The following is a 27,841-nucleotide window of genomic DNA, read 5'->3' on the forward strand; positions in this document are numbered from 1 at the left end:
GCAGCGAACAAAGGGTGATTGCTACATTACAACAGAACAAGGTCACATAGCTCTTCCTCTCCAGCCTTAAAATACATGACTTATAGGAAGTGTTTGTCGTTGCTGTTTAGTGAAAGTTAGGTGCTCAGAGATTAAACATGTTTTTCCATTTATTTTGTCTTAATTAGTATTCATTTAGCTAGAACCAGAATAAAGAAAGAAAGAAGGAAAACGACAGAGTCAGGAAGTGCAGTAATTGCTGTTATGTCAACTTTTTGTAGTGGATTCGATTCATATCTGTATTGGTATCCACCTGTCCTAATCTTAACTCTGTCTGAGAAAGCAAGCTGTCACGGCAGACAAGACTGAAGCAGCAGGTCCAATGTGTGGTCTCTGTTCCTTGATGACATATATATGTATCGACAGCCCCGAACCAGAGATGGGGAGACCCAGCATCAGCACTCCTACTGGACTGACCAGATCATGGCCCGTTACAGACAAGGTCATAGACATCAGGTCCTAGTACCTCCCCCACCACTTCCAATTTAATGACAGGAGGTCAGAAATGGCTCAGGCCCAATGAAAGATCACTCACCTATACAGGTGGGTCTTGGGATCTTCTCACCAACAGGAAGGTGCAGTCCCACCAGCTCTTCCCCATATTCTGCTGAATTAGTCAGATCAGACTTGGAACTGGAAATGCCTGGCACGCAGAGAGATAACAGGAAGCCTAGATGAATGGGGAGAACTGGGGACCAAGCTGTGTCCTTCAAAGGTACAATCTGACTGTGAAAGGGAAATATGAAGGATCTGGGGCGCCTGGGCGGCTCAGTCGGTTAGGCGTCTGCCTTCAGCTCAGGTCATGATCTCGGGCTCCTGGGATCCAGCCCCGCATGGGGTTCCCTGCTCAATGGGGAGACTGCTTCTCCCCTTGCTTGTGCGCTCTCTCTCTCCCCCTCTCAAATAAATAAATAAAATCTTTAACAACAACAACAAAAAAAAGCAACTTATCTTAGGCTATTGGGAGCTTCCAAGACCCCAGTAACTCACAAGATGACTAAGATACATGGTGAAGGTCACAAAAAGGAAGAGTCTGGACAGGTGACCAGAAGGGCTTCCATACCACCTGGCAGGTGCAAGTCCGGTGATTGGGCCCCACCAACGGCTGGTTGGGACAGTGCGGTTTAGTGACACGGAGCGTGGACTCAATCAGCCACACTCCGACAGTTCTGAGTTCTGTCCTAACTCAGCACTTATGACCTACGTAACAGTGAGCACATGGCTGGATCTGACACTCACCTTGGTCATCTCCAACACAGGATGACCCTCACCTATCTCGTAGATTTAGGGAGTGACTACATGGAATGCAGCCATGACAGTTCCGGGCACACGGAATCCTTCCAGTACAAGGAAGCTCTCTAAATGCTATCTCCAGCCCCCAGCCACGCCCCTCGTGCCCTCCCTGACCCAGGCGACATCAAGTGGAGCAGCTGTCTCTAACGGGACACGGGAAATGTTTAACGCCTCCGCCCGTCAGACTAGCACATGCCCTCACCTCCTGAGACCATTTTCCCGTAGGTCTCCAGCATGAGATCCCAGTACTGCTCCTTCTGAGTGGAATCCAGGTGCCTCCACTGCTCCTGGAAAACACACAATGCCATGACACCGCTGCGCGTCTGTGAACCAAGGAGAGGCCAAAGGGGAAAACCACAGTCTCCATGTCACTATCTCCTGCCCTGGTTAGAAACCATTTAGGTTTTAAAGTTCTGGATTTTTTTTTTTCCAGTTGCACATATTTAAGAGTGAAGGACACAGAGAGAAGGCAGAGGCCTTTGCTACACTGTCCTTTACATTTTTCTTTTTTTAACTCAGTGCTTATAATAGAGGTCTTTGAATGGTAGGAGCCTGATAGTCCCAATATTTCATTAAAATCTGGAAATTCAAGAGGGAAAAGAAATTAAAAGGGAAGGTGTTGGAAATGCAAGCGCAAATCAGCAAAAAGGTGGCAAGAGCCCACGATGAAGTCAACTGCGTTGTCTCCCTGACACAGACCGGTGGATTCAGAGCAGAGACAGAGACTGCTTCCATGCACACTTGGAAACCCTCCGACAGTTCTGAGTTTAAGGTCTAACGTTAGACCAGTTTTCCTCCCACTTATGGAAAATCGATGGATTCTCTGGAGCCAGGTGCTCCTCAATTATTCCCCAAAACAAGCCCTTCTTTTCCTAGGAAACTGGAGACCAGAGACTCAAAACTGGGAACGCTGCCAGCCTGGAGTCTCCTGTGAATTCAAATTCCAGTCTTCCCACCGAGGAGCTGGCTGTTGGAGACTCAGTCTGTACGACGGCGGGATTCATAAACGGCACAGCCCTTGGGGTCAGACACACGGGTTTCGAGTCCCAGATTTGCCACGGCTACCTGTGTGATCTTAAGTTACATAACCTCTGAGTCTCCGTCCTCACTTGATTAGAGTACGAAACTCAAAAGCTAACAAATAATGCGTCACTTGTTTTCACAGCACGATGTAGTCTTCATTCGCAGCACTCATCAGTTTACAAAATATTTACGTGTATGTGTGTCTACACACACACACGTGCGCATCCGCACAAGTCTCTAAGAGCTGCCCCTACTGGCATGTGAGCCACATGAGAAAAGGACTCCCCACTGTACTTTCTCAGTCCCCACGACGATGCCCAGAACACAGCAGGCACTCGATGTATGTCGTCCGGCAGAAATAAAGCGCTCGGCAAGTAACTCCTCAGGAAGGGATACGTTTATCACTGTTCTTATCTTACAAGTGGTGTCCGGGATACTCGGTCTCCCAGACCGCCCACCAAGGGTCTGCAGAGAGAATTAAGGCGCTCTGTACACTTTCCGGAACCTCAAAGCCAATAGCCATGCATTATTATCACAAATAGCTAGCTACGGGGAGCAAACTAAGGAGGACAAACAAGAAAATGAGATCATCCTACGACACAGGTACACCCAGGGAAGCCATTCTCGGTCCTAAATCAAGTCTGCCCCCCAGCACACCAAAGGGAAGCGGAAGACCTGAAAAAGCATGAAGACACCAGAAGTCTGCAATGAGCAGATACTAAGCAAAAATTTTAAAAAGCAAAAGATGGCTGGATTTTTTTTTAAGATAAAATGTGAAAAGTGGGGGCGCCTGGGCGGCTCAGTTAGTTAAGTGTCCGACACTTGATTTCGGCTCAGGTCATGATCTCGGGGTCCAAGATCGGACTCATGTGGGGCTCTGCTTGAGATTGTTTCCCCTTCTGCTCCTCCCCCTGCTCACACGCTACCTCTCCCTCTCTAAAATAAATAAAATCTTTAAAAAAAAAGCAAAAAGTGACATATTTTACCATATACTTAAGTATTAACTATAACCACATTTTTTAAAGATTTTTATTTATTTACTTGTCAGAGAGAGAAAGAGAGAGCACAAGCAGGGGGAGCGGCAGGCAGAGGGAGAGGCAGGCTCCCTGCTTGGCAGGGAGCCTGACACAAGACTCAATCCCAGGACCCCGAGATCATGACCTGAGCCAAAGGCAGATGCTTAACCGACTGAGCCACCCAGGCATCTCTATAACCACATTTTTAATTTGAATTTTAATTTAGAATTTTTGACTGTTAAAGGAATTCATAAAGTTATGGGCTTATTTTGTTAATCTGTGAGTGAAGCTACCTTATCAACCTCCTGAAAATAACCAGTGTGCTGAATACGGGGCCCCTCAGTCTTTTCGATCAGAAGACACAGACCCTTGCTTCAGCAGTCCCAGAGAGAGTAACGGGCATGTCGAGCACAGGAATGACTGCTCAGATGCCTGGCCTGCTGGATACACAGCCGGTTCCGTGGGCACCGGAATGGGAGCTCCCAAGGACAGTACAAGGCAACAGAGAGTGCGGCCACCAAAATCCCCAAGGTCCGTAATCAGCTCATTCAAAACTCAGAAAAGACGCTTCAGGAGGGCTCTAGGCAGCATACCTCCACATGAAGCCACACACTCACTCAAGGAACTGCCAAGAAGCTAGGGATGTGTGAATAAAGCCCTCACTCTACAGGCAAGACACAACTGCACCCATCTTGCCTTTTCCTCATTTTTATAAGAGGAGAAAAAAAAATCTCAATTCCTATTCCAGAAGGACAGAAATATGGACTCTGATAAAAAAGTGATCTTGATTTTGTATGGAGACAGCACCACCTTGTGGGTCCATGAGACACTGCACAACTGACTTGCAGGGTTCTCTGCACCCTGTTCCTTTCCTGAAGGCTGAAAACAGGAATGTGAGTAAACGCATCCCCAAGTCTATCTATGTGAGGCTCTAACTCAGCCGGTGTTCCTAACAATGCAGGACCACTGTGTAGGGATGCTACTTCCTTATTCTGGCATTATTCACGAAGCTCCTGACCTATCAAAGAGATGAGAGGGAGTGATTACATCTATTTTAGTATCTCCTTCACTTCACAAAGCATCCATTAAATATCAAGGTCCTTCTGATGCGAACAGCTTTTGTTAGGGTTTGGAGCAGGGATACTGGGATTGGATAAGAGTGACTTTTGTTTGGACTGAGTGGCTATTAATCAATTGCCTGCTCAGTATAATACACACACACACACACCGTGATGCTGAACATTTTTAGTCTTTTGAGCTATCCAAAACAAGTCATGGTTAATGTTATGATGTTATGAATAGTTAATGCTTAATTCTACTGGTTAAAATATGTTCAGAAATTGTATAGACCTTTCATACGGATACTTTTCCTTACTACAGAGGCAACAATAATCCTCCATGTCTGCTTGAAATATTTCACAAAATACCCAAATCACTGTCACTACGAAACCTCCTAACAATTTGGTTTCTAGGTATCTGGAAAGTAGGAGGACAGGTATCCCTGAGACACTAAGAAGGTCTGTGCCTCTCCCGGCCCGTCCCATCCCTCTCCCCAGGGTAAACAGTGAAGTCGGCATTCTGGTTTCTCCATCTCTGAGCCTGGGAAGCTGAGGCTCATATCTGGCATAAGCATCACAACCAAGCACCACCTACTGGCTTCCCTACCTTGACCTTCACTCCAAGTACCTCAGGAGGCAAGTCCCAAGAAGGGTTCCCCAAAGGTCTGAAACAATGCTTTGATCAGGGCGTACAGGTTCCAGAAAAACTTTATTTTTAATCAAACGCAACTTTTCTGAGTTGTTAATTTAACTACGTATTCAAAATAAACCTGTTCCCAAACTTGTTCACAGCCAAGATGGAGTAACAGAGACCAGATTTATCTTCCCACCTGAAACAACTGAAAAAGAGAACAAAATATATGACACAATGGTTCGCAGACATCACCTGCTAGGCAGAGCAGAGCAGCGATCCCTAAAAGTGAGGAAACAAATTAGGTGAGCCCTGCACTGGCCAGGGAGAGAGCACCCCAGGTGCGGGCAGAAAGAGCTCAGAGTTTGAGGCGGTGAAGGCAGTTATAGTTAGCAGGGCAGAAGACCAGAGTGGGGAGCCAAACAGAGAGAGAGCTCCAGAGACGTACAGGGGTCCCCCAAAAGAAGCGGAGGAAACAGAGCTTACATGGTGTTGGAAATAGTTATTTTCCACCAGCCAGAGTGGAAACCTTGTACACCAGGCAGCATCAGGTGGAATACACAGAAGGGCAGTGCCTCAGTAGTGGGAAAAGTGAGCCCAGACTAAAGACTTCTCTGGTGCCGTAACACAAACCACGTCCAAGTAACTCAACCACATGCCAGAGCAAAACTCAACAACATTTAGAGGAATGTCAAAATACCCAGCACCCAACAAGGTAAAATTCACAACGTCCAATCAAAGGTTGCTGGGCACACAAAGTAGCAGGAAAACACCTCAAAATGAGATCAATCCATCCAAACTGACTCAGAAATGACAGAGGTGATAGATTAGTAGACAAGGACATTAACACAGATGGTATGGCCACATCCTGTACGTTCAAGAAAGTGTAGGAAAGACCCAATATGTTAAGTATAGACATGAAAAATATAACGAAGCCCCAGTTCAAATTTCTAGAGATGAAAACTATACTGGATGGGATTAACAATGGATTAGACTCTGTGGAAGAGAAGATCAGTGAACCTGAAGACACATAAACAGAAACCATCCAAAATGAAACAGATTTTTTTTAAAAAAAGAGAGAGAAGAGCATCAATAATCTCTGGGACAACCTCAAGAGATCTAACATGTCTGCACGTTATCATCATATACAGCCCATGGGGGTGTTATTCTCAAAGTCTGCAAAGAAGTGGAGAAAGAAGGGAGATAGAAAGCAGTTGAAGAAATACTGGCCAAAATTCTTCCGAATTTGCTGGAAACTATAAACCCACAGATCCAAGAATCCCAAAGAATCCCAAGCACAAGAAACATGAAGAAAATGACTCCCAGGTCCATTACAGTCCAACTGTTAAAAACCACTGAGAAAATATTCAAAGAAGCAAGAAAACTACATTACGTGCAGAAAAACAAAGGGAAGAGTACAGATGGCATAATTCCATTTTATATACAATTCTAGAAAATGCAAACTAATGTACGGTGACAGAAAGCAGCTCAGTGGTGGCCTCGGGATCTCAGGATTAGGGGAGCATAGGGGACAGGAGGGAGGGATCACAAAAGGGCAAAAGGAAACCTTTGGGCGTAACATGTTTATCATCCTGATTGTGGTCATGGTTTCACACATGTGTGTATATATCAAAAACGTACCAAACTGTACACTTGAAATATGGTCAGTCCGCTGTTTGTCAATTATGCCTCTGTAAAGTTGGGGGAGGCCACCTGACCCACATTAGATAGAAGCATACAAAATCTCAGACTGACTCATATCGGGCGAGGCCTAGACCAGAAAATCAAACAGAGCCTTTTCTCAGCATAACCCAAGGAACAGGAAAGGGAGAAACAAGAGGGCCACTTCTCCCAGGACCCAGATTCCATTATCCACTAGACATTCTGCCTCAAGAGAAATGCTGAGACTCAGGTTTCATTCCATGTGTACTGTTCTTGTTGTCCTTGCTAGGCGGTCCTCTCTCCTCCGCTTCTGAGAACGCGTCCCCTTTCCATCCTCCTGACTGCCAGCTGACACCCTCGAGCCCGGCTCTGGGGTGAGAGAGGCAGAGAAGCCAGCTCACCGGAGGTGCTGCTTGGAGAAAGGAGGCTCCGAAGTCCTGGTCTCTGATGAGCCTTTCCTCCGGTGGGCCGGGAGGCAGGGTAGCAGCCATCACTGAAGGGAGGAACAAAAAGTCTGAAGACTCTAGATGTCGTCGCAAACCACTCCCCGGAGGGTACGGATGAAAACTGTCCCAAATGAGAACCGATGCCTGTCCCACCGTCCATGATGTCAAGACTCGTGTTTACCTCCCTAACAAACTCCAACTTCCCACAACCTTCCAAACAGCCTCACTTGTATTTTCCCCCTCCTTCCTTCCCCCTTCCTCAGAACCAACATTCAAATGGTCTGGCCCAGTCATAAAGGAGATTCACACACTGAATCTCCGCATCAGAGGGATTCAGGAGGTCTACCCTGTTTCCAAACTTTCCAGAGATACCTTCACCTGAGCAGCATATCATTTTCAACTCACTCTGAGGCCTACTAACCACAATCCCCAAAACTCCCCAAGAAAGCACCACACACCACGAGTAACTGCCCCTCACCTAATTCTTGTTCCATGTCAGACTCCTCTTTCACTGGATGGCTCGGAGGCTCCAGAGGCCTGCAGGGTGAGTCCTGAAGTCCCAGCTCCTGAGGCCCCACTTCAAAATGGCGTTCTACTTCCCCCACTTGGCAGCTTGCAGATTCCATCTTCTCTGACAAGATTTCCTGTCCTAGAACCTGGATGCTGATCTAGAGACCACATATTACTAATTACCGAAAGATCCAGACTGAGGGGTTCTGAAAGAAACAAAGGTAACACTCTATAACAGATAATAAGACAGTCCTTAGGGACATGGAGTAGGGAAAACCAGCTTCTCTGTCTAGACCAGCAGGAACCTGTGAGGAAAACATCCTGAGGGGCCAAAAGCTGAGGCCTGAATCGGGCCTGGGAGACCCTGAACATGCCATTAATAATGTGTTTCTACTGGACAGTCTCCACCAATTAAAACTCAGGTATCCTTTGAATAATTTCTCAAAGACTTTAGTAGAAAGATGGAATGAGACAAGAGACTTTATCTTCTATTTGTAATGACGAGAAAGTGTTGAGTCAGAGAACCTTAGAATTAGGGGAGATATATGGGGTATACTGATGCAGTACAGTAAGAAATATGTATTTAGTCTTTGTCCCAGGTTCCTGGCAGAGTCCCTAAAACCCTTGGAACTGCCTAAATGACAGGAGTGAGGAGCACATGCCATCATGAGCTCCTTTCAACCGTACCTGAGTTTATGCTAAGAAAGTGACGCTCGGTGGGCCCCCAGGTAGCTTCAGGATGGAGGCTGGTCACCACAGGACCCAACCAGGTGACCAGGGGACTGAACTCGCAGCCCCAACCCTCAACCCCTGAGGGAGATGGGCTGGAGATGTTCAGTCACCAATGGCCAATGATTATCGTGCCTAAGTAATGAAACCTCCCTAAAATCCACTAAACAATGGAGTTCAGGGAGCTCCTGAGCTGGTGGCCACACAGAAGTGGTGGGAGGATGGCATGCCCAGAGACGCCATGGAAGTCTCCTCCTAGGAGTCATTCTAGTAAATTAACTACCCCGAGGAGGAGGTTGTGGGAACCTCCAAATGTACAGCCCATCAGTCGTAAGTATAGCTGGCCTGGATGACTTGTGCTTGGTGTCTGAAATGGGAGCGGCCTGACGAGACTGACCCTTATCACACTGGGTCTGCCAACCCCAGAATATTAGTGTCAGATCTGAACTGAACTGTAAGACACCTCGCTGGTAGCAGTGAATTGGAGAACTGGTTGTTAGCACTGAGGGTCAGGAAAAAGACAAACACACCCGGTAAAGGCCCCAGAGGAGCCCTGTGCGTCATTGGCAGCTTCGACCCTCTGCTTACCCACTGCCACAGTCTCTGGGGGTCTCCCTTCAAGCTCTCCACAAGGGTCACAGCCTCCTCCCCGCTGCCGGGGCACTGTTTCCGCACCCACATCTGGATCTCCCCAGGCAGGATGGTCAGGAACTGCTCCAACATGAGGATCTCTAGGATCTGCTCCTTTGTGTGAACCTCCGGCTGCAGCCACTGGAAACAGAGCTTCCGCAGTTGTCTCAGCGTCTCGTGGGGCCCAGACATCACCTGGTAACGAAACTGCCTGAAAAGCTGGCGTGCGGCCTCAGGGTTAGAGAGCTCCCCTCGGGAGGCAGCATCTGGTCCTGAGAATGGGGCGTCCTCGGCCTTCGCCAGCCGCAGTGGCAGGACCAGGGCCTGCCCCAGCTCGACAGGCATCCTCTGGCTTGGCAAGTCCTTTTTTAGGTGAAGTGTTTCCGGGGTGGGGCTGTCGCTGGGGAGGACCAAGGCTTCACAGAGGCTCTCACAGGGGCCCTAGAGAGGGAACGAGAGCCAGGGCTGTGCAGAGGAGAGGGACACGTGATCGGTGAGACGAACGCACACCCCCCACATGAGAAAGATTATAACCTTGACCAAGCAAATCGCTAATACTGTATCTAAACTGGCATCATCACCCTGAGCGTTTTACAATATTCCCTCTCAGTCTCCAAATGTGCAAGCCAAGTAGAAAAATGAAATGCACCACGTGAAGCGTTTTTGCTACTGGTTTCCTAGCAAACGGCTCTTCCGGACACTTGCTCATCTGCATCTGTACGTCTGCAGACCAAAAAGTAAAGCTGAACGAAGACATCAATGCCCTAGAAATAAAGGCTAATGTTGAAATAATCTGATGCTTCTGTAATAAATAGGAGGTTGAAGAGAACAAATTGATTTTTCCCCAAAAGATGCAATGAAATTTCTAGGTGATCTCTTTTGAGTGCCACGTGGAAAACTGGACTATTTGGGAACTTAGGAAAACCTGTCAGAACTGAAATCTTCAACCCCAGGCTTAAAGAAGACTTAGAACAAACAACAACTACCTCAAAAACATTCCTATGGCCTTGAACTAAGTGAGCACTATTTTATGGCAACTGGTATAAAAATTTAGAAGACAGTAACTAAGACAGTGAAAAGAGAAATATTAAACAACAAAGTTAGTATTCAGAAATGTTTAAAGAATCATGTACTATTTTGAGTTAACTTTCTTGCATAAGATCCTAATATTGGATCATTAGGTCAATCCTTGAATGTTATTAAAGAGCTACAGGTCTGGGACGCCTGGGTGGCTCAGTCGGTTAAGCGGCTGCCTTCAGCTCGGGTCATGATCCCAGGGTCCTGGGATCGAGTCCCACATCGGGCTCCCTGCTCAGCAGGGAGTCTGCTTCTCCCTCTGCCTCTGCCCCTCCCCCTGCCTCTGCCCCTCTCTCTAGTAAATAAATAAATAAAATCTTTAAAAAAATTTAAAAAAATTTAAAAAGCTATAGGTCATCATTTCTCCGTAACACTAACTGTGACAATAAAAACAAAACAAACAAGCAAACACACCCAATCACGTAATCTGTCTGGCTTAATCAGAGATCAGTATAACACTCCAGCTTTTAAAAGTTGCTTTTGGGGGGAGTTGGTGGGGAGATGGGGTAACTGGGTGACAAGTATTAAGGAGAGCACGTGATGTAATGAGCACTGGGAGTCACATACAACTGATGAATCACTGCACTCTACCTCTGAAACTAATACACTATGTTAATTAATTGAATTTAAATTTAAAAAAAAAATACAAAGAAAAAATAAAAACTGCTTTTTCCAGGGTACCTTGGTGGCTCACTGGTTAACCATCCAACTCTTGGTTTTAGCTCAGGTCATGATCTCAGGGTCATAAGATCGAGCCCCATGTCAGGCTCTGTGCTCAGCATGGAATCTGTTTGGGATTCTCTCTCTCCCTCCCCCTCTGCCCCTCCCCAGCCCACTGGCTCCCATACTCTCTCTCTAAAATAAATAAATACATGGTAAATAAATAAATAAAGCTTTTTCCTTGAGGTATAATAAGGAATGTCTTCATCCCTAGCACTTCAAACAATTTATCCCATATCAGAAGATCACTTAAAAACTAAAAAGAAAAGAAGAAAATGTTTCAAGCAAAAAAAGAGTGAGGTAAGAGGGATTAACCCAATGTTACATGTTTCTCATGCAAACCTCGGTGCATTTATTTTTTGTTCAAAAAGAAACCCATGTGTTTCATTCATATATTCATACAGAAACCAGGGTGTTACAATGACGTATATTACGTGCTCAGTAAGTAACGTGTTTGGGGAATTCAGTTTCTGGCCATGGCAAAGTAACTGGCAGTACATACTGTCCCACCCACTGTAAACAACTACAGAACTGGAGAAAACGTATAAGACAACTGTTTTCAAGCACTAGACAACAGGCAGACAAGAATGAAATCCCCAAGGGAAGAAAAACTCTTGAGGTGAGACCCACGATCATCCTGGCTTTCTGCATGGGGACAACTTCCCCAACAACAGTGCAGGAAGCTGCAGCTCACACAGAGTTCAGCGGTCTCACCAAACTGAGGAGGTAGAGATCAGAACTTGGAGCTGCTCTTGTATCTGGATTCTTAAGAACAGCGCAGTGGGAGAATGGAGCTGTGACCGGGGTGGGGGTGGGGGGGTTGGTCAGGCAGAAGTCTATGTGGGGTTTCCCTGTGAGCCAAGGGTGAAACTATGCAAGGTTTAACAGAGAGCAGTTGCAACCGGGTGAGGAGCAAAAGAAATACAAATGCCAGTCAGTGATGAGAAATATTGGGAGTTTTTGACCACTGACAATGGAGAGACCTCATTAATACCCAAAGCATCTTGAGATACTGGAAAGGCCGCATGTTGGGAGTAAAGACCATATCCTAGAATAAGACCTACTCTAAACCTGCCCTAGGTTTAGAGCCTAAAGCCAAGCCTCAACGAGATCCACAGAGGAAACCCAGTCTACAAGTCTAGTCTGATCAAGTTAGAAGGCTTCAGGATCCACTGTGGGCTTTCCAGAGATCTGTCCTAACAAGGTATAAAACCAAGCTAATTCAGGGCACCTGGGCAGCTCAGTCAGTTGGGCATCTGCCTTCAGCTCAGGTCATGATCCTGGGGTCTTGGGATCGGGGCCCACATCCGGCATCCTGCTCAGTGGGGAGCCTGCTTCTCCCTCTCCCTCTGCTGCTCCCCCTGCTTGTGCGCTCTTGCTCTCTGTCAAATAAATAAAATCTTAAAAAAAAAAAAAAGTTGGGCGCCTGGGTGGCTCAATCGTTAAGCATCTGCCTTCGGCTCAGGTCATGATCCCAGGGTCCTGGGATCGAGCCCCACATCGGGCTTCCCACTCTGCGGGAAACCTGCTTCTCCCTCTCCCACTCCCTCTCCCACTCCCCCTGCTGTGTTCCCTCTCTTGCTGTGTCTCTCTCTGTCAAATAAATAAATAAAATCTTTAAAAAATAAAAAAATAAAGCTAATTCAAGTCAAAGGTGATCAGTGAGTAACTCAACTGCCTGCTAGAACAAAACTCAATACTATTCAGAGGAAGATTAACAGAATCCTTAGCATCTACAATGTGCCATCCACAATATCTATGATGTAACCCAAAATTATTTAATTTAAAAACATGAAAATATGACTTAAAGTCATGGAAAAAATATTCAAGAGAAACCAACCCAAAGATGGTCCAAGAACTGCAATAAAAATATAGTCATAATGAGAGAAGAGATAGGGACTTTCTACAGAGAAACAGAAATTATAAAAAGAACCGAATGCAAATTCTAGAAAAAAAGAACCATCAACCCGGATTTCCACATCCAGTAAAAACATCTTTCAAAAATCAGAATTAAAATAAAGACATCTGCTTTTAGAATGTGTTCAAAATTGAGGCGCCTGGGTGGCTCAGTCAGTTAAGCATCAGACTCTTGATCTCAGGTCAGGTCTTGATCTCAGGGTCGTGAGCTCAGGCCCTGTGCTGGGTTCCACGCTGGGTGTGGAGTCTACTTTAAAAAAAAGGGGGGGGGGGGCACCTGGGTGGCTCAGTCGTTAAGCGTCTGCCTTCGGCTCAGGTCATGATCCCAGGGTCCTGGGATCAAGCCCCACGTCGGGTTCCCTGCTCAGCGGGAGGCCTGCTTCTCCCTCTCCCACTCCCCCTGCTTGTGTTCCCTCTCTCGCTGTGTCTCTCCCTGTCAAATAAATAAAATCTTTAAAAAAAAAAAAAGTGTTCAAACTGAAGCAGCCATCAACTAAACAGAGACTGCTATACACATTATATATGAAACCAGTAGTTACCACAAATCAAAAACCTGTAATAGATACACACACAAAAAAGAGACAGGAATCCAAGTATAACACTAAAGAAAGCTATCAAAGCACAAGGGAAGAGAGCAGAAGACAGGAACAGAGGAGAACTACAAAATAACAAGAAAATAATTAACAAAATAGCAACAAATACATTAACTATCAACAATTCCTTTAAATGGTCTAAATGTTCCAATCAAAAGACATAGGGTAACTGAATGAATAAAAAAAAGGCTCATCGATATGCTGCCTGTAAGAGATTCACTTCAGACCTAAAGACACATATAGACTGAAAGTGAAGGGATGAAAAAACATATACCATGCAAACAGAATTGAAGGGAAAAAAAGCCAGGTTAGGGCGCCTGGGTGGCTCAGTTGGTTAAGCTTCTCCCTCTCCCTCTGCCCCTCCTGCTGATCGTGCTCTCTCGCTATCTCTCAAATAAACAAAATCTTTAAAAAAAAACCCAGGGTAGCAATAATTATATCAGACAATAGACTTTAAAACAAAGACTGTAACAAGAGACAAAGAAGGGCACTATATAATGATAAAGGGATCAATACAATAAGAGGATGTAACAATTGTAAATATTTATGTACCCAACATAGGAGCACCTAAATACATAAAGCAAATATTAACAGATATAAAGGAAGAAACTGACAGTCATACCACAATAATAGGGGACTTTAACACTCTATTTACATCAATGGATAGATCATCCAGAAAGAAAATCAACAAAGAAACTGGCTTTGAACAACATACTAGGCCAGATGGAACTAAGAGATATATACAGAACATTCCATTCAAAAACAGCAGGATACATTCTTTTCAATTCATTCTCCAGGACATATCACATGTTAGGCCACAAAACAAGCCTCAATAAATTTAAGAAGACTGAAATCATATCCTGCATCTTCTCCAACCACAACAGTATGAAACTAGAAATCAATTACAATAAAATATCCGAAGAGAACACAAACACATGGAGGCTAAACAACATATTAAACAACCAATAGGTCAACCAAGAAATCAAAGAGGAAATCCAAAAATACATGGAGACTAATGAAAATGAAAACACAATGGACCAAAATCTTTGGGAAGTAGCAAAAGCAGTTCTTAAGAAGAAAGTTATAGCAATACAGTCCTACTAAAGAAAAATCTCAAACAACCTACCTTACACCTAAAGTAGTTAGAACAAACAAAACCCAAAACCAGTGGAAGAAAGGAAATAATAAAGATTAGAGCAGAAATAAGCAAAACAGAAACTAAAAACAAACAAACAAACAATAGTACACATCAATGAAATCAGGAGCTGGTCCTTTGAAAAAATCAACAAAATTGATAAACCTTGGGGTACCTGGGTGGCTCAGTCAGTTACATGTCCGATTCTTGGTTTTGGCTCAGGTCATGAACTCATGGGTCCTGAGATCAAGCCCTGTGTTGAGCTCCACACTCAGTGGGGAGTTTACTGAAGATTCTCTCCCTCTGTCCCTCCCCCCACTCACGCTTGATCTTTTTTAAAAATTGATAAACCCGGGCGCCTGGGTGGCTCAGTTGGTTAAGCGACTGCCTTCGGCTCAGGTCATGATCCTGGAGTCCTGGGATCGAGTCCCGCATCGGGCTCCCTGCTCGGCGGGGAGTCTGCTTCTCCCTCTCCCACTCCCCCATCTTGTGCTCTTTCTCTCTCTCACTCTCTCTCTCAAATAAATAAATAAAAAATCTTAAAAAAAAAAATTGATAAACCTTGGGGCGCCTGGGTGGCTCAGTCGGTTAAGCGTCTGCCTTCAGCTCAGGTCATGATCCCAGGGTCTTGGGATCGAGCCCTGCCATCAGGCTCCCTGCTCAGCAGAGAGCCTGCTTCTCCCTCCCCCTCTGCCTGCTGCTCTGCCTACTTGTGCTCTCTCTATCTCTCTGTAAAATAAATAGAATCTTTAAAAAAAAAAAATTGATAAACCTTTAGCCAGATTCATAAACGAGAGAGAAAGGGAGAGAGAGAGGACTCAAATAAGTAAAATCAGAAATGAAAGAAGAAAAATAACTCAAGTCACAGAAACACAAAAGATTACAAAAAAGTATTATGAAAAAGTATATACCAACAAACTTGACAACCTAGAAAAAACTGGATAAATTCCTATAAACCTACACTCTTCCAAAACTGATTCAGAAATAGAAAATTGGAATGAACCAAGAACTAGTCATGAAATTGAATGAGTAATCAAAACACTCCCAACAAACAAAAGTCCAGTACCAAATGGCTTCACAGGCAAATTCTAGCAAACATTTAAAAAAGAGTTGATAAATACTCTTCTCAAACTATTCCAAAACATGAAAGAGGAAGGAAAACTTCCAAATTCATTCTACAGAGCCAGCATTATCCTAATAGAAAATCAGACAGACACACTACAAAAAAAGAAAACTATAGGCCAATCTCTCTCCTGAACATAGATGCAAAAATCCTCAACAAAGTATTTGCAAACCAAATTCAACAATACATTAAAAAAATCATTCACCTCAATCAAGCAGTTCAATATTCTTAAAAGAATGTAACACATCACATTTAACAAGGGAAAAAAACCCCATATGATCATCTCAATAGATGTAGAAAAAGCATTTGACAAAATACATCCATTTATGATAAAAACTCTCAACAAAGTGGACTTAGAGGGAACATACCTTAACAAAAAAAAAAAAAAAAAGGCCACATATGAAAAGCCTGCATCTAACATCATACTCAGTGGAGAAAAACTGAAAGATTTTCTTCTAAGATCAGGAACAAGACAAGGATGTCCACTCACCCTTTTTTTTTTAATTTTAAAAAAGATGTTTATTTAAATTATAATTAACATATAGTGTAATATTGGTTTCAGGAGTAGAATTTAGTGATTCATCCCTTACATGTAACACCCAATGCCCATCACCCACTTAGCTCATCCCCCACCACCTCCCCTCCAGCAACCCTCAGTTTGTTCTCTATAGTTAACAGTCTCTTATGGTTTGCCTCCCTCCCCTTTTTTCCCCTTCTCTTATGTTCATCTGTTTTGTTTCTTAAATTCCACATATGAGTGAAATCATATGGTATTTGCCTTTGACTTATTTCACTTAGCATAATACACTCTAGCTCCGCCCACATCATTGCAAATGTCAAGATTTCATTCTTTTTTTAATTTAATTTTATTACGTTATGTTAGTCACCACACATCATTAGTTTTTGATGTAGTGTTCCATGATTCATTGTTTGTGCATAACACCCAGTGCTCATTGCAGTACATGCCCTCCTTAATACTCACTCCTTTTATTCAACATTGTACTGGACATCTTAGTTGTACCAATCAGACCAAGAAAAAGGAATAAAAAGCATTCAAACTGGTAAGGAAGAAGTAAAACTGTCACTATTTGCAGGTGACATGAGTATACATAGAAAACCTAAAGTCTCCATCAAAAAAACTATTAGAACTGATAAATGAATTCAGTAAAGTTGCAGGATACAAAATTAACACACAGAAAACTGTTGTGTTTCTATACACTAATCATGAAATAGCAGAAAGAGAAATTAAGAAAACAATCCCATTTACAACTGCATGTAAAAGAAGAAAACACCTAGGAATAAATTTCACCAAGGAGGTGAAGGACCTTACTCTGAAAACTGTAAGACATTGTTCAAAGAAACTGAAGACAACACAAAGAAATGGAAAGATATACCACGCTCATGGACTGAAAGAATTAGTATGTTTAAAAAGCCCATACTACCCAAAACAATCTACAGATTCAATGCAATCCCTATCAAAATACCAACAGTATTTTCCTAAAATAATCCTAAAATCTGCATGGAACCACAAAAGACAACAAATAGCCAAAGCAATCTTCAGAAAGAACAAAGCTAGAGGTATCTCCGTTCCAGGATTTCAAAATACTCTACAAAGCTATAGCAATTAGGACAGTATGGTACTGGCATAAAAACAGACACATGGATCAATGGAACATGATAGAGAGCCTAGAAATAAACCCACATCCATATGGTCAATTAATTTACAACAAAAGAGGCAAGAATATACAATGAGGAAAAGACAATCTTTTTAATAAGTGGTGCTGGGAAAACTGGACAGCTACGTGCAAAAGAATGAAACTGGACCACTTTCTTACACCATATACAAAATTTACCTTAAAATAGATTAAAGACCTAAATGTAAGACCGGAAGCCATAAATCTCCTAAAGGAAAACACAGGCAGTAATCTCTTGGACATCGCCCTTAGAAGCATATTTATAGATAGGTCTTCTCAGGCAAGGGAAACAAAAGCAAAAATAAGCCACTGGGACTACACCAAAATAAAAAGCTTTTGCACAGCAAAGGAAACCAACAACAAAACAAAAAGGCAACTTAGTGAACGGAAAAAGAAATGCACAAATGATATAACTAATAAGGGGTTAATATCCAAACTATACAAAGAACTTCTACAACTCAACACCAAAAAAACAAACAATCCAATTAAAAAATGGTCAGAAAACCTGAACAGAAAATTTTCCAAAGACCTACAGATGCCCAAGAGACACAGGAAGAGATGCTCAACATCATTAATCATTAGGAAAATGCAAAAGAAAACCACAATGATACCTCAGAATGGTTAATATAAAAAATACAGGGAGTAACAAGTGTTGGCAAGGATGGAGAGAAAAGGGAACTCTCATGCACTGTTGGTGGGAAGGTAAATTGGTGCAACCATTGTGGAAAACAGAAAAAATTGATTAGTAGAAATACCGGGGCACCTGGGTGATTCAATCGGTTGAGTCGGCCTCTGGCTCGGGTCATAATCCCGGGGTCCTGGGATCGAGCCTCATGTCAGGCTCCCTGCCCAGCGGGGAGTCTGCTTCTCCCTCTACCCCTCCCCCTGGCTTGTGTTCTCTTGTGCTCTCTCTCTCGCTCGCTCACTCTCTCTCAAATGAATAAATAAAATCTTTTTTAAAAAATTAAAATTTAAAATTTAAAAAATGTTTTAAAAGTAGAAATACCATATGACCCAGTAATTCCACTGCTGATATTTATACAAAAAAACAAAAACACTAATTTGAAAAGATAAATGCACCCCTATGTTTACTGCAGCATTTGCAATAGCCAAGATATGGAAGCAAACCAAGTGTCCATTGATAGATGAATGGATAAAGATACAGTGTATATATACAGTGGAGTATTACTTAGGCATAAAAAAGAATGAAATCTTACCATTTGTGACAACATGGATGGGCCTAGAGGACACTATGCTAAGTGAAATAAGTCTGACAGAGAGAGAAAAATGCCTTATGATTTCACTTATTTGTAGAATATGAAAACAAACAAATGAATAAACAACAAACCAGACTCTTAAATACAAAGAACTGATGTTTGCCAAAGGAGAGGGAGGTGGGGGTTATGAGCAAAATAAATAAAGGGGATTAAGAGATAAAAAACTTCCAGTTATAACAAGTTATACATTATAATCAAACAAATCACAGAGATCAAAAGCATAGAGAATATAGTCAATAATATAATAACGTTGCATGGTGACTACAGTTATTGTGATAAGCACCGAGTAATGTATAAAACTGTCAAATCAGTATGTTGTAAACCTGAAACTAATATAACACTGTATGTTAATTACATTTTAATAAAAAAATAAAGACATTTTTCAGATAAATAAGCTAGGAGAATTTTTCATCAGTGATTTTTTTTTTAAAGATTTTATTTATTCATTTGAAAAACGGAGAGAGATAGTGAGAGAGAGCACGAGGGAGCAGGGGACGTGGGGAGAGAAGAAGCAGGCCCCCCACTGAGCAGGGAGCCTGACACGGGGCTCGATCCCAGAACCATGGGACAACCCGAGCCAAAGGCAGACGCTTAACTGACTCAGCCACCCAAGAGCCCCTCCACAGTGATTTGTACTATAAGAAATGCTAAAGGACACCTTTCCAGTTGAAGGGAAACTCAGATCTACAGAAAGAAATGAAGATCTCCAAAAATGGTAAATGTATGGTGAATAATTATAGAAATACTATGCTTTTACTTTTCCTAACTTCCTTAAAAGGCAACTATTAAAAGCAAAAATAACCACAGTATGTAAATAGATAATAAGTAAAAGATATAAAAACAACACAAAGGAGTGAGTAAATGGAATTAATCGGTTGTTAGGTCATGACATTTATGAACTGCTAAATGAGGAATAGGAAGTGGGAAGTGAGTGGTGCTACATGTCAAGTGACAAACTGGAAGTGTAAAGGTGTTAAATGAGAGGCAGGAATGAGAAATGTAAATTGTTTAGTACAAAGTGGTACAAATATTAAAGCAGACTCTAATAAGTTAAACTCTGATGATTTAAAGATACATACTGGTAGCTGTAAAAATCTTATACAAAGAAGTACAGCTAAAAACACCAATAAAGGATCCTAAAAAACACTCAGTATCCCAGAATGCAGTAAGAGAATAAAAACCAGAAAGATCAAATGGAAAAAAAGACAATATGGTACACTAACACCCAACCATATAAGTAATCACATTAAATGTAAATGGGCTAAACATTTGAATTATAAGATTGCCAGATTTAGAAAAGTAAGACCCAATCACAGGGTGCCTACAAGAGATATTTAATACGTAAAGACACAAAAGTTTGGAAACAAAACAATGGGGAAAGGACATCCTATGCAGACAGCAAGCATACAAAAGCTGGTATGGCCGTATTTGTATCTGACCAAGAGACTTCAAGAAAAAAAAAGAGGAACACTTCATTATGATAAATGGGTCCAATCATTTAGAACACAAAACCCTAAACGTATATGCACCTACTATCAGGTCTAAAGGGACAAATCCTCATAGTTGAGAGAACAAGACCAAAAAAAAAAAATCGGTAAGGCTACAGAAAATCTGAACACTATAAACCAACTCGTTTTTTGGGTTTTTTTTAAAGATTTTATTTATTTATTTGAGACAGAGAGAATGAGAGACAGAGAGCATGAGAGGGAGGAGGGTCAGAGGGAGAAGCAGACTCCCTGCCGAGCAGGGAGCCCGATGTGGGACTCGATCCCGGGACTCCAGGATCATGACCTGAGCCGAAGGCAGTCGCTTAACCAGTCGCTTAACCGACTGAGCCACCCAGGCGCCCTTTTCTGTATTCTTTTTTTTTTTTTTTTTAAGATTTTATTTATTTATTTGAGACAGAGAGAATGAGAGAGAGAGAGCACATGAGAGGGGGGAGAGTCAGAGGGAGAAGCAGGCTCCCTGCCGAGCAGGGAGCCCGATGCGGGACTCGATCCCGGGACTCCAGGATCATGACCTGAGCTGAAGGCAGTCGCCTAACCAACTGAGCTGAGCCACCCAGGCACCCAAACCAACTCATCTAATGGACATTCAGACTCAACAACTGCAGAATACACATTCATTTCAAGTTCATATGAAACATTCACCAAAGCAGACCATATGCATAAATAAGTTTCAAAAGACTGGAATCTCAAAATATATATGCTCTGACCACAGTGCAATGAAATTAGAAACCAGTAACAAAAAGATATCTAGAAAATGCCAATATATGGAAATTATTAAATAACTAATATAACCTAGAGCCAAAGAAAAAATCACAATGGACATTAAAATGTTTTTTTTCTTTTTTTCCTAAGATTTTATTTATTTATGTGACAGAGAGAGAGAGCACAAAAAGGGGAGCAGCAGGGGGAGGGGGAGAAGCAGGCTGCCCCCCCTCACTCCCCACCCCCAGCAAGAAGCCAGACTTGGAGCTCCATCCCAGGACTCCGGGATCACGACCTGAGCAGAAGGCAGACACTTAACTGACTGAGCCACCCAGGTGCCCTGGAAATTAAAATGTTTTCATATTGAATGATACTGAAAACACAGTATCAAAATTTAGAGGTAACCACTAAAGTTCTAGAGAAAAAATGTACAGTTTTGAATTAATATGTTAAAATATTGAATAAGGGGCACCTGGGTGGCTCAGTCAGTCAAGTGTCCTACTCTTGATCTCAGGGTTTTGAGTTCAAGCCCCGCATCACTGAGCATGGAGTCTACTTAAACAAATGGGGTGCCTGGGTGGTGAACTTGGCTGGGCAGCTGACTCTTGGTTTCGGCTCAGGTCATGATCTTGGGGTCCTGGGATTGGGCCCTGTTTCTGGCTCCAAGCACGCAGCGCGGGGTCCCTTTGGGGTTCTCTCTCCCTCTGCCCCTCCCACTCATGCTCTAAGATAAATAAATAAAAATCTTATAAATAAATATTAAATAAATGTTGAATAAATATAAAAGCATCCTTTATTACCTAAATCTATTTGGCTCCTGAGTTTCAAATAACAAGTAGAAAGATTTCCGATAGGGGCGCCTGGGTGGCTCAGTCGTTAGGCGTCTGCCTTCGGCTCAGGTCATGATCCCAGGGTCCTGGGATCGAGCCCCGCATCGGGCTCCCTGCTCAGCGGGAAGCCTGCTTCTCCCTCTCCCACTCCCCCTGCTTGTGTTCCCTCTCTCGCTGTGTCTCTCTCTGTCAAATAAATAAATAAAATCTTTGGGGCGCCTGGGTGGCTCAGTTGTTAAGCATCTGCCTTCGGCTCGGGTCATGATCCCAGAGTCCTGGGATCAAGTCCCGCATCGGACTCCCTGCTCGGCAGGAAGCCTGCTTCTCCCTCTCCCACTCCCCCTGCTTGTGTTCCTGCTCTCGCTATCTCTCTCTCTGTCAAATAAATAAATAAAATCTTAAAAAAAAAAAAAAAAAGGAAGATTTCCGATAGCAAGAGACTAATGGGTAGATTTATTCAAATTTATTTGCTTCCTGAATGAACATAGCTGTTTAGATACCATTCAGGGAAAATGACATTTAGGGAAAACTAATAAAATATTTAAACCCGATTTTAGTAATTATCTCCTAACAAAATGCTAGGAAAAATGCCTCAATTATTCCAAGTTAAATTACTTTATAGAGGGTGTAGTTTATATTCCAGTGACTTCATGAGTATCCGCTCCTGTTACGAAAAACATTTCAAGTAATCCCAAACGTGTAGTTGTTATTAAAACCGTAACAAATCAGGGTGAACTTCAAATGTACAACTCAGGTAAGCACACTTACCATACCTATGCATACAAGTAGCCCTTTGTTGTGTACCTACCACTGACAAACACTCCCCTTCAGCAAACTTCCGTCAAGCTCCGCAGCCCTCTTTTCGACTAGCCCTGGCCTTTCAGGTCTGTCCTTGACCCTTTTAGTCCCGTTTTGGCAAGAATCCTGCTGAGTCCAGTTTAGGGAAAGTCCCTCATCTTTGATAGCTGGTCAAATTCTACATCAACCGTGGTATCTGAGCAGCCCTGATAGCTGATCAAATGCCTTATCACCCAGGCCTGTCTTCAGCAAAACTCCAGGCAAGTCGATTCAGCCAGAGCTCCCTTTACCCCGGACGTAAGTTACCTCTTAGTCATCTTCCATCCACGGACCCCTCCCACCCCGCACCGGGCTCCTTGGCTCCAATTTCCACTCCCCCCCGTTGCAGAGTGCAGCCCAACTGCTCTCCGCTCCTGCAAAACCGCGCCGCAGGAGCCCCCCCTGAATAAACTCTGCCTTACCGTCTTTAACGAGCATATGAGTAATTTTTTCTCCAACACTACGCAGCAGCTCCATATTAGGCCCTGTTCATGCCATTTCTAATCCTCGCGATCCCCCTGCAAGGCAAGTATCAGAGTCGACTGATTAGAAACGCGGGAGGCTCAAAAGGGGCGGTCGAATTGGAACCCACGAAGCTCCAAACAAGGCCCGTGTTTTGGGGAGGAGAGCTGCCAACGTTGGGGGGTTTGGGGGCTGTCACAGACGCCGTGAGGTTGGGGGACGACCGGCGTTTTGCGTCCCGGAGGCCGGGGCACCCACCCAGGTATCCTCCACTCTCGCTCCCCAACGCCCACGGCACCCCAGGGAGAGAGGCTCTCTCTCTCCCAGCCTCTGCGGGAAGGCAGAGGAAGCGGCCCGGTTCAGGTGCCGGTCCAGGGGCGTGGCCGGGGAGTGCAGGGTCCGCAGGCTCAGGGGCGCAGAGCCACCCCGGGCAGCGGCGTCTCCACTGCCCCGCCGCCCCTCCCCCACAGCCGCCGCGTCCCCGCGCCCTCCGAGACCGTGGGCGCGCGTCCGCCGGCCCCGCCGCCGCTCCCGGGGCCCCCGCCGAGCCCCCGCGCGGAGACTGGCGGCGTCCCGTCCGACCCCGGGCGGCCGCAACCGGGCCCGCCCAGCCCGCGCGCGCTCACCTCGGCCCGCGACGCCGACTCCGGGCGCACTTCCTGGAGCCGGGCGACTGCGCGCGCCGCGGGCGTCGGCGCGGCGGGCGTCGGCGCGGCGGGCTGGGGGCGGGGCCGGGGCCGAGGCGCGGGCTCCGATTGGCCGCCCGCGTCGCGTCGCCCCGCCCCTCCCGCGTCCTCCGGGCCCCGCGGCCGCTCCCGGTCGCCCGCAGCGGAAGCTTGGGTCATTCATTCCAGATTGGAGCATTTGCTCCTTCGCGTGTCACCAAGCGGTCTGTTAGTGAGCCCCTCCTCTGCGCCAGGCACTGGGCCAAGCGCTGCGACGGTCCACCAAGATAATCCCCGTGTCTGTCGCAGACCCTGTGTCAGCCCCACACCTTGGCGACTCTGCCAGTACCCCAGGTGCGCAGGCGGGGCGTCTGCTCGCTGCCCTTCCCCCCCCTTTTGGCCTCCCCGCAGCATTTGATTTACCCCGACCTCTCTCTGTCCGCTGCTCCAGCTCACACCAACTCTGCATTTGCTTAGCGCTCTCCTTCCACTTCCTTGTGTTGGAATTCAGCGAGGTGCTCGCTAACCTGCCCCGCCTTCGCCTCCCTTCTGTCTTTCTGCCTGTCTTCCTCCTTCTGCCTCCCCCAGACTGCTTCAACATTTTTGTCATCCTCGCTCCCCTCCGCCTTCCCTTCCCCGCAGGCCAGAAGTCGAGAAGCGCTATGATTTTGCCTCGTCTCCCCACCTCCCCGCTCTCCATTCTCCGCCTCTTTTCCACATCCATGCTGCACTCGGGGGCAACAGTCGTTCTGTGATACTAAGCAGCCTTGGTACAAGTATCGGGTCCAAATTTGCGAGACCGGACTCCTGTGTGTGTCCTATGTGTGTTCAGTCTTGGGCAATTGGCGAGCATTCAGAAACAGAGTTGCAGTGTGGTGAGCTGCCCTGGCCCACGTTTGGAGAAATTGGAGATACCTCGTCTGAAGAAATAAGGCTTTGGAAGAGGGAGGGGGTGTGAATCATGCCATCTTTACAAATCTGAGAAACCAACCAGTGGAAAAGGGGATTTAACATGTTCCTCTAGGTCCCAGGGCCTGAACAAGACCCAGCGTGTGAAAACTATCTCAGCTTAACCCAAGTGGAGATTTCTAACATGGACTTGTCTAACAATGCTTCTTTATGAGTTCCTGAATCAGCAGCAGGGTAGCAATTTATCAGGAACATTTTAAAGGGATGCCTGCAGTGACTGTTTCTTCTGACACAAAGGGCTTTGCTTCTAAGAAAGTCAAGAGACTTTGGAAAGGAAGATGATGAGTTTTTATCTTCCAACGTTTTCGCTTTTAGTTGATCAATACCCAAGGAAGATAACAATAATTCAAAACCTTTAGTTAGGTCACAGATAGTGTGTGACTCTGATGGAAGCTATAAATCTTTTCCCAAGGAAAATGCACATACACATCTACAACATTTTTAGGGGGTTCACAGAGCTCTGAAGCCCATTCTCGGAACCTGTGAAGCTCAGGGTCCTGGGATCGAGTCCCAAGTCGGGGTCCTTGCTCAGCAGAGAACCTGCTTCTCCCCCTGCTTGCCGCTCCCCCTGCTTGTGCTGACTCTCACTTTCTCTCTCTCTGACAAATAAATTTTTTTAAAAATCTTAAAAAAAAAAAACCCTAAAGATGGATGGAAATTAAGATGAACACACTAGGGCTTCAGCAAGGCTTGACTTCAAACTGAACACGTTTCTCTCTTCTTCACTCTTGAAGCGCCCCCCCCCCTTGTTTTTCTGTAGACTCCTTTGTTCCAGGAACTCGGTATCGATATTGATATCTCGCTGACCTCAATGTATACTTAGTAACGAGATTCTGATGGCAGGTGGCAGCGCTGGTCATGAGACCACCTTGAAGACATGCCACACGGCTAGCAGCATGTTCCAGATTCCCATGGAAACCACCCCGATCCTGTATTTTCCTATAAAACCCCTTAGCCTTTTACCCTGGGTATTAGCCTGCTGCAGCCCTCCTGTGCCTAGCAAAGTAATAAATTTTCTTCCTTCTTTCCATCCAAACTGTCTTCATGTTACATATTTCGGCTCTCGAGAACAGAGGCTGGTTTTCAACAACACTCCCACTGTAGAAATAAGGAAACTGAGATCTGGAAGGGTCCGTGCCTAACTCAAAGTCACAAAGACATTCAGTTGCTGACCCTAAATTTAAACTTTTTTCTGACTCCAAATTTCATGGCCTTGCCCCTCTCTGCTGCACGATGCCCCAGGATAGAGCGGGGCAGCCAAGACACATTGCTCAGAGAGACCGTGTAAGCTTTGGAAGTATTATGGGAGATCTCTTAGGAGAAAAATTTATGATGAAGTTAAATTGCGTGAGATTACAGTGGGTCAGATCAGTTATCTCATTAACAAATCACTGAAACATAGGAACAAAGATTTGAGAAGGGATGTTGACTTCATCGGGGTTGGGGAGATTCAGATTGACTCGAGTTTAAGGAAGCGGAGGGTACCAGCAGAGGCTGTGTGGAAACGCTGACCATATGGACTGAGCAAGGAGGGCAGGCTGGAACAGAAACCAGTCTCAATACTCTTCTTGTGACATCAAGATGTGCTTTGTAACCTGCTGACTTCATTGGAGCAAACCGTGATTTTAATTCATGGCAAATGGAAGCCGCATTGTCTTCTATGGGCTATTTAGAGAGTATTTAACAAAATGCTATTGTAGGGTTTTTTTTTTTTCTGGTGAGAAGTCCTAACATATCACTTGTGTTATGGAGGAGGGGGGTGTCCTGAAGGAGGTCTTTAAGATGCTCAAGAAGGTTCAGGTGGGACTGGGAGAGGATTTCTTACAGGTGACACAACAGACCACAGACCTGACTAGAGAAATTGGAGTCCTTCTAAAAAAAAAAAAAAAATCTGTGGATAAATCCTGATGCTTCTCTAACCAAACCAAATTCCTGAGGACATAAAATGTCTTTAGACAAGGGGTTCTCAGTTTGAGGCTTCAGGATTTCAATGACCAAGCCCCCCCGCCAGCCTTTAGTGCAGGTGTTTGTAGGTATAGGAATTTTTCTGGAGACTTCCTCAAATGGATCTATGATTTTTTTTTTTTTTAAGTATAAAAAGTCGTTGCATGCTCAGGCAGATGCCTTGAAAGATCTAAACCCATGGAGCCAGAGAGATGAGAAAGAAACTCAGCTCCACGATTATTGAATAAAATGGACTGAACTGTCCCCTCATTTGTCATATTCTGAGCAGACTCAGGTCACAGTCTGGAAGGTACCCTGAGGGAAGAAAAGGTCCATGCCATGGGGCACCACCGAGGTGCCCTAGAAATGTACATTTATATCCACTATCATTGATGATGAATGTCACCTTAACTATATATGTATGTATATTTATATGTAATATATATATTTATATATACAAAAATATGTCTACTTATATGTACTGTATGGAAGTATATATATGCATATGTATATATGTACAATTACACTGGTAAATATAAGTATATATATATTCTATGTAAATATGTATGTATATGTGACAGTGTATATATACAGATTATTAAATATATACAAATTATAACTATATAGAGATTATGTAATATAGATTATATATAGTGAGAGAAAGAGCTTATATACATACAGATTATGTATATAATATATCCAGAAAAAAAATATATCCAGAATATGAAGATAATTTGTCAGCAATGTTTAAGGTCATACAATATCCTATCAAGTATTAAGTCTAATGAAAAATGTTTGGGGGCACCAGGGTGGCTCAGTCAGTTGAACATCTGCCTTTGGCTCAGGTCATGGTCCCAGGGTCCTGGGATCGAGCCCCATTTCGGGCTCCCTGCTCGGTGGGGAGCCTGGTTCTCCCTCTCCTCCACTTGTGTTCTCTCTCTTGGTCGCTCTCTCAAATAAATAAATAAAATCTTAAAAAAAAAGAAAAGAAAAATGTTTGGTATCCTCTTATCAGGTCCTAATGAATGAAAATCAATACACAAAAAATGTCCCATATAAAAAGTTTTAGTGCTATTCATTTTAAGCCTGCAGGTTAACATTATTAAGATGCAGAGGGAGCGCCTGGGTGGCTCAGTCGGTTAAGCGTCTGCCTTTGGCTCAGGTCATGGTCCCAGGGTCCTGGGATCAAGCCCCACATCGGCTCCCTGCTCATCAGGGAGCCTGCTTCTCCCTCTCCCTCAGCCACTCCCTCTGCTTGTGCTCTCCCACTCTCTTTCTCAAATAAATGAATAAAATCTTTTAAAAAATTGCAAGGTATTGGGGCACCTGGGTGACTCAGTTGGTTAAGCGT

At 44.3% G+C, this 27,841-nt stretch overlaps 1 protein-coding gene across 3 annotated transcripts in view; it reads right to left on the reverse strand.

Moving 5' to 3' along the window:
- The window catches only part of ZNF18 (zinc finger protein 18), a 28,667-nt gene extending 5,041 nt beyond the window's left edge, over positions 1 to 23,626 (reverse strand). The window contains exons 1-7 of one of the 3 annotated variants that reach the window (XM_034989624.1): positions 23,539 to 23,626; positions 22,873 to 22,968; positions 8,996 to 9,478; positions 7,647 to 7,836; positions 7,124 to 7,215; positions 1,535 to 1,619; positions 575 to 682 (exon numbers count right to left, since the gene is read on the reverse strand). In XM_034989624.1, the coding sequence (XP_034845515.1) occupies positions 575 to 682; positions 1,535 to 1,619; positions 7,124 to 7,215; positions 7,647 to 7,836; positions 8,996 to 9,382 (862 nt within the window). In that variant the 5' untranslated portion in view covers positions 9,383 to 9,478; positions 22,873 to 22,968; positions 23,539 to 23,626. Of the gene's footprint in view, positions 1 to 574; positions 683 to 1,534; positions 1,620 to 7,123; positions 7,216 to 7,646; positions 7,837 to 8,995; positions 9,503 to 22,872; positions 22,969 to 23,170; positions 23,423 to 23,538 lie in introns of those variants that run through there. The other 2 variants (XM_034989622.1, XM_034989623.1) reach the window with 2 other exon arrangements.
- Positions 23,627 to 27,841: the final 4,215 nt, after the last annotated feature.

The sequence above is a fragment of the Mirounga leonina genome, unplaced genomic scaffold, assembly GCF_011800145.1.
Source record: "Mirounga leonina isolate KUSES-001 unplaced genomic scaffold, KU_Mleo_1.0 Mir_488, whole genome shotgun sequence".
Taxonomy (NCBI): Eukaryota; Metazoa; Chordata; class Mammalia; order Carnivora; family Phocidae; genus Mirounga; species Mirounga leonina.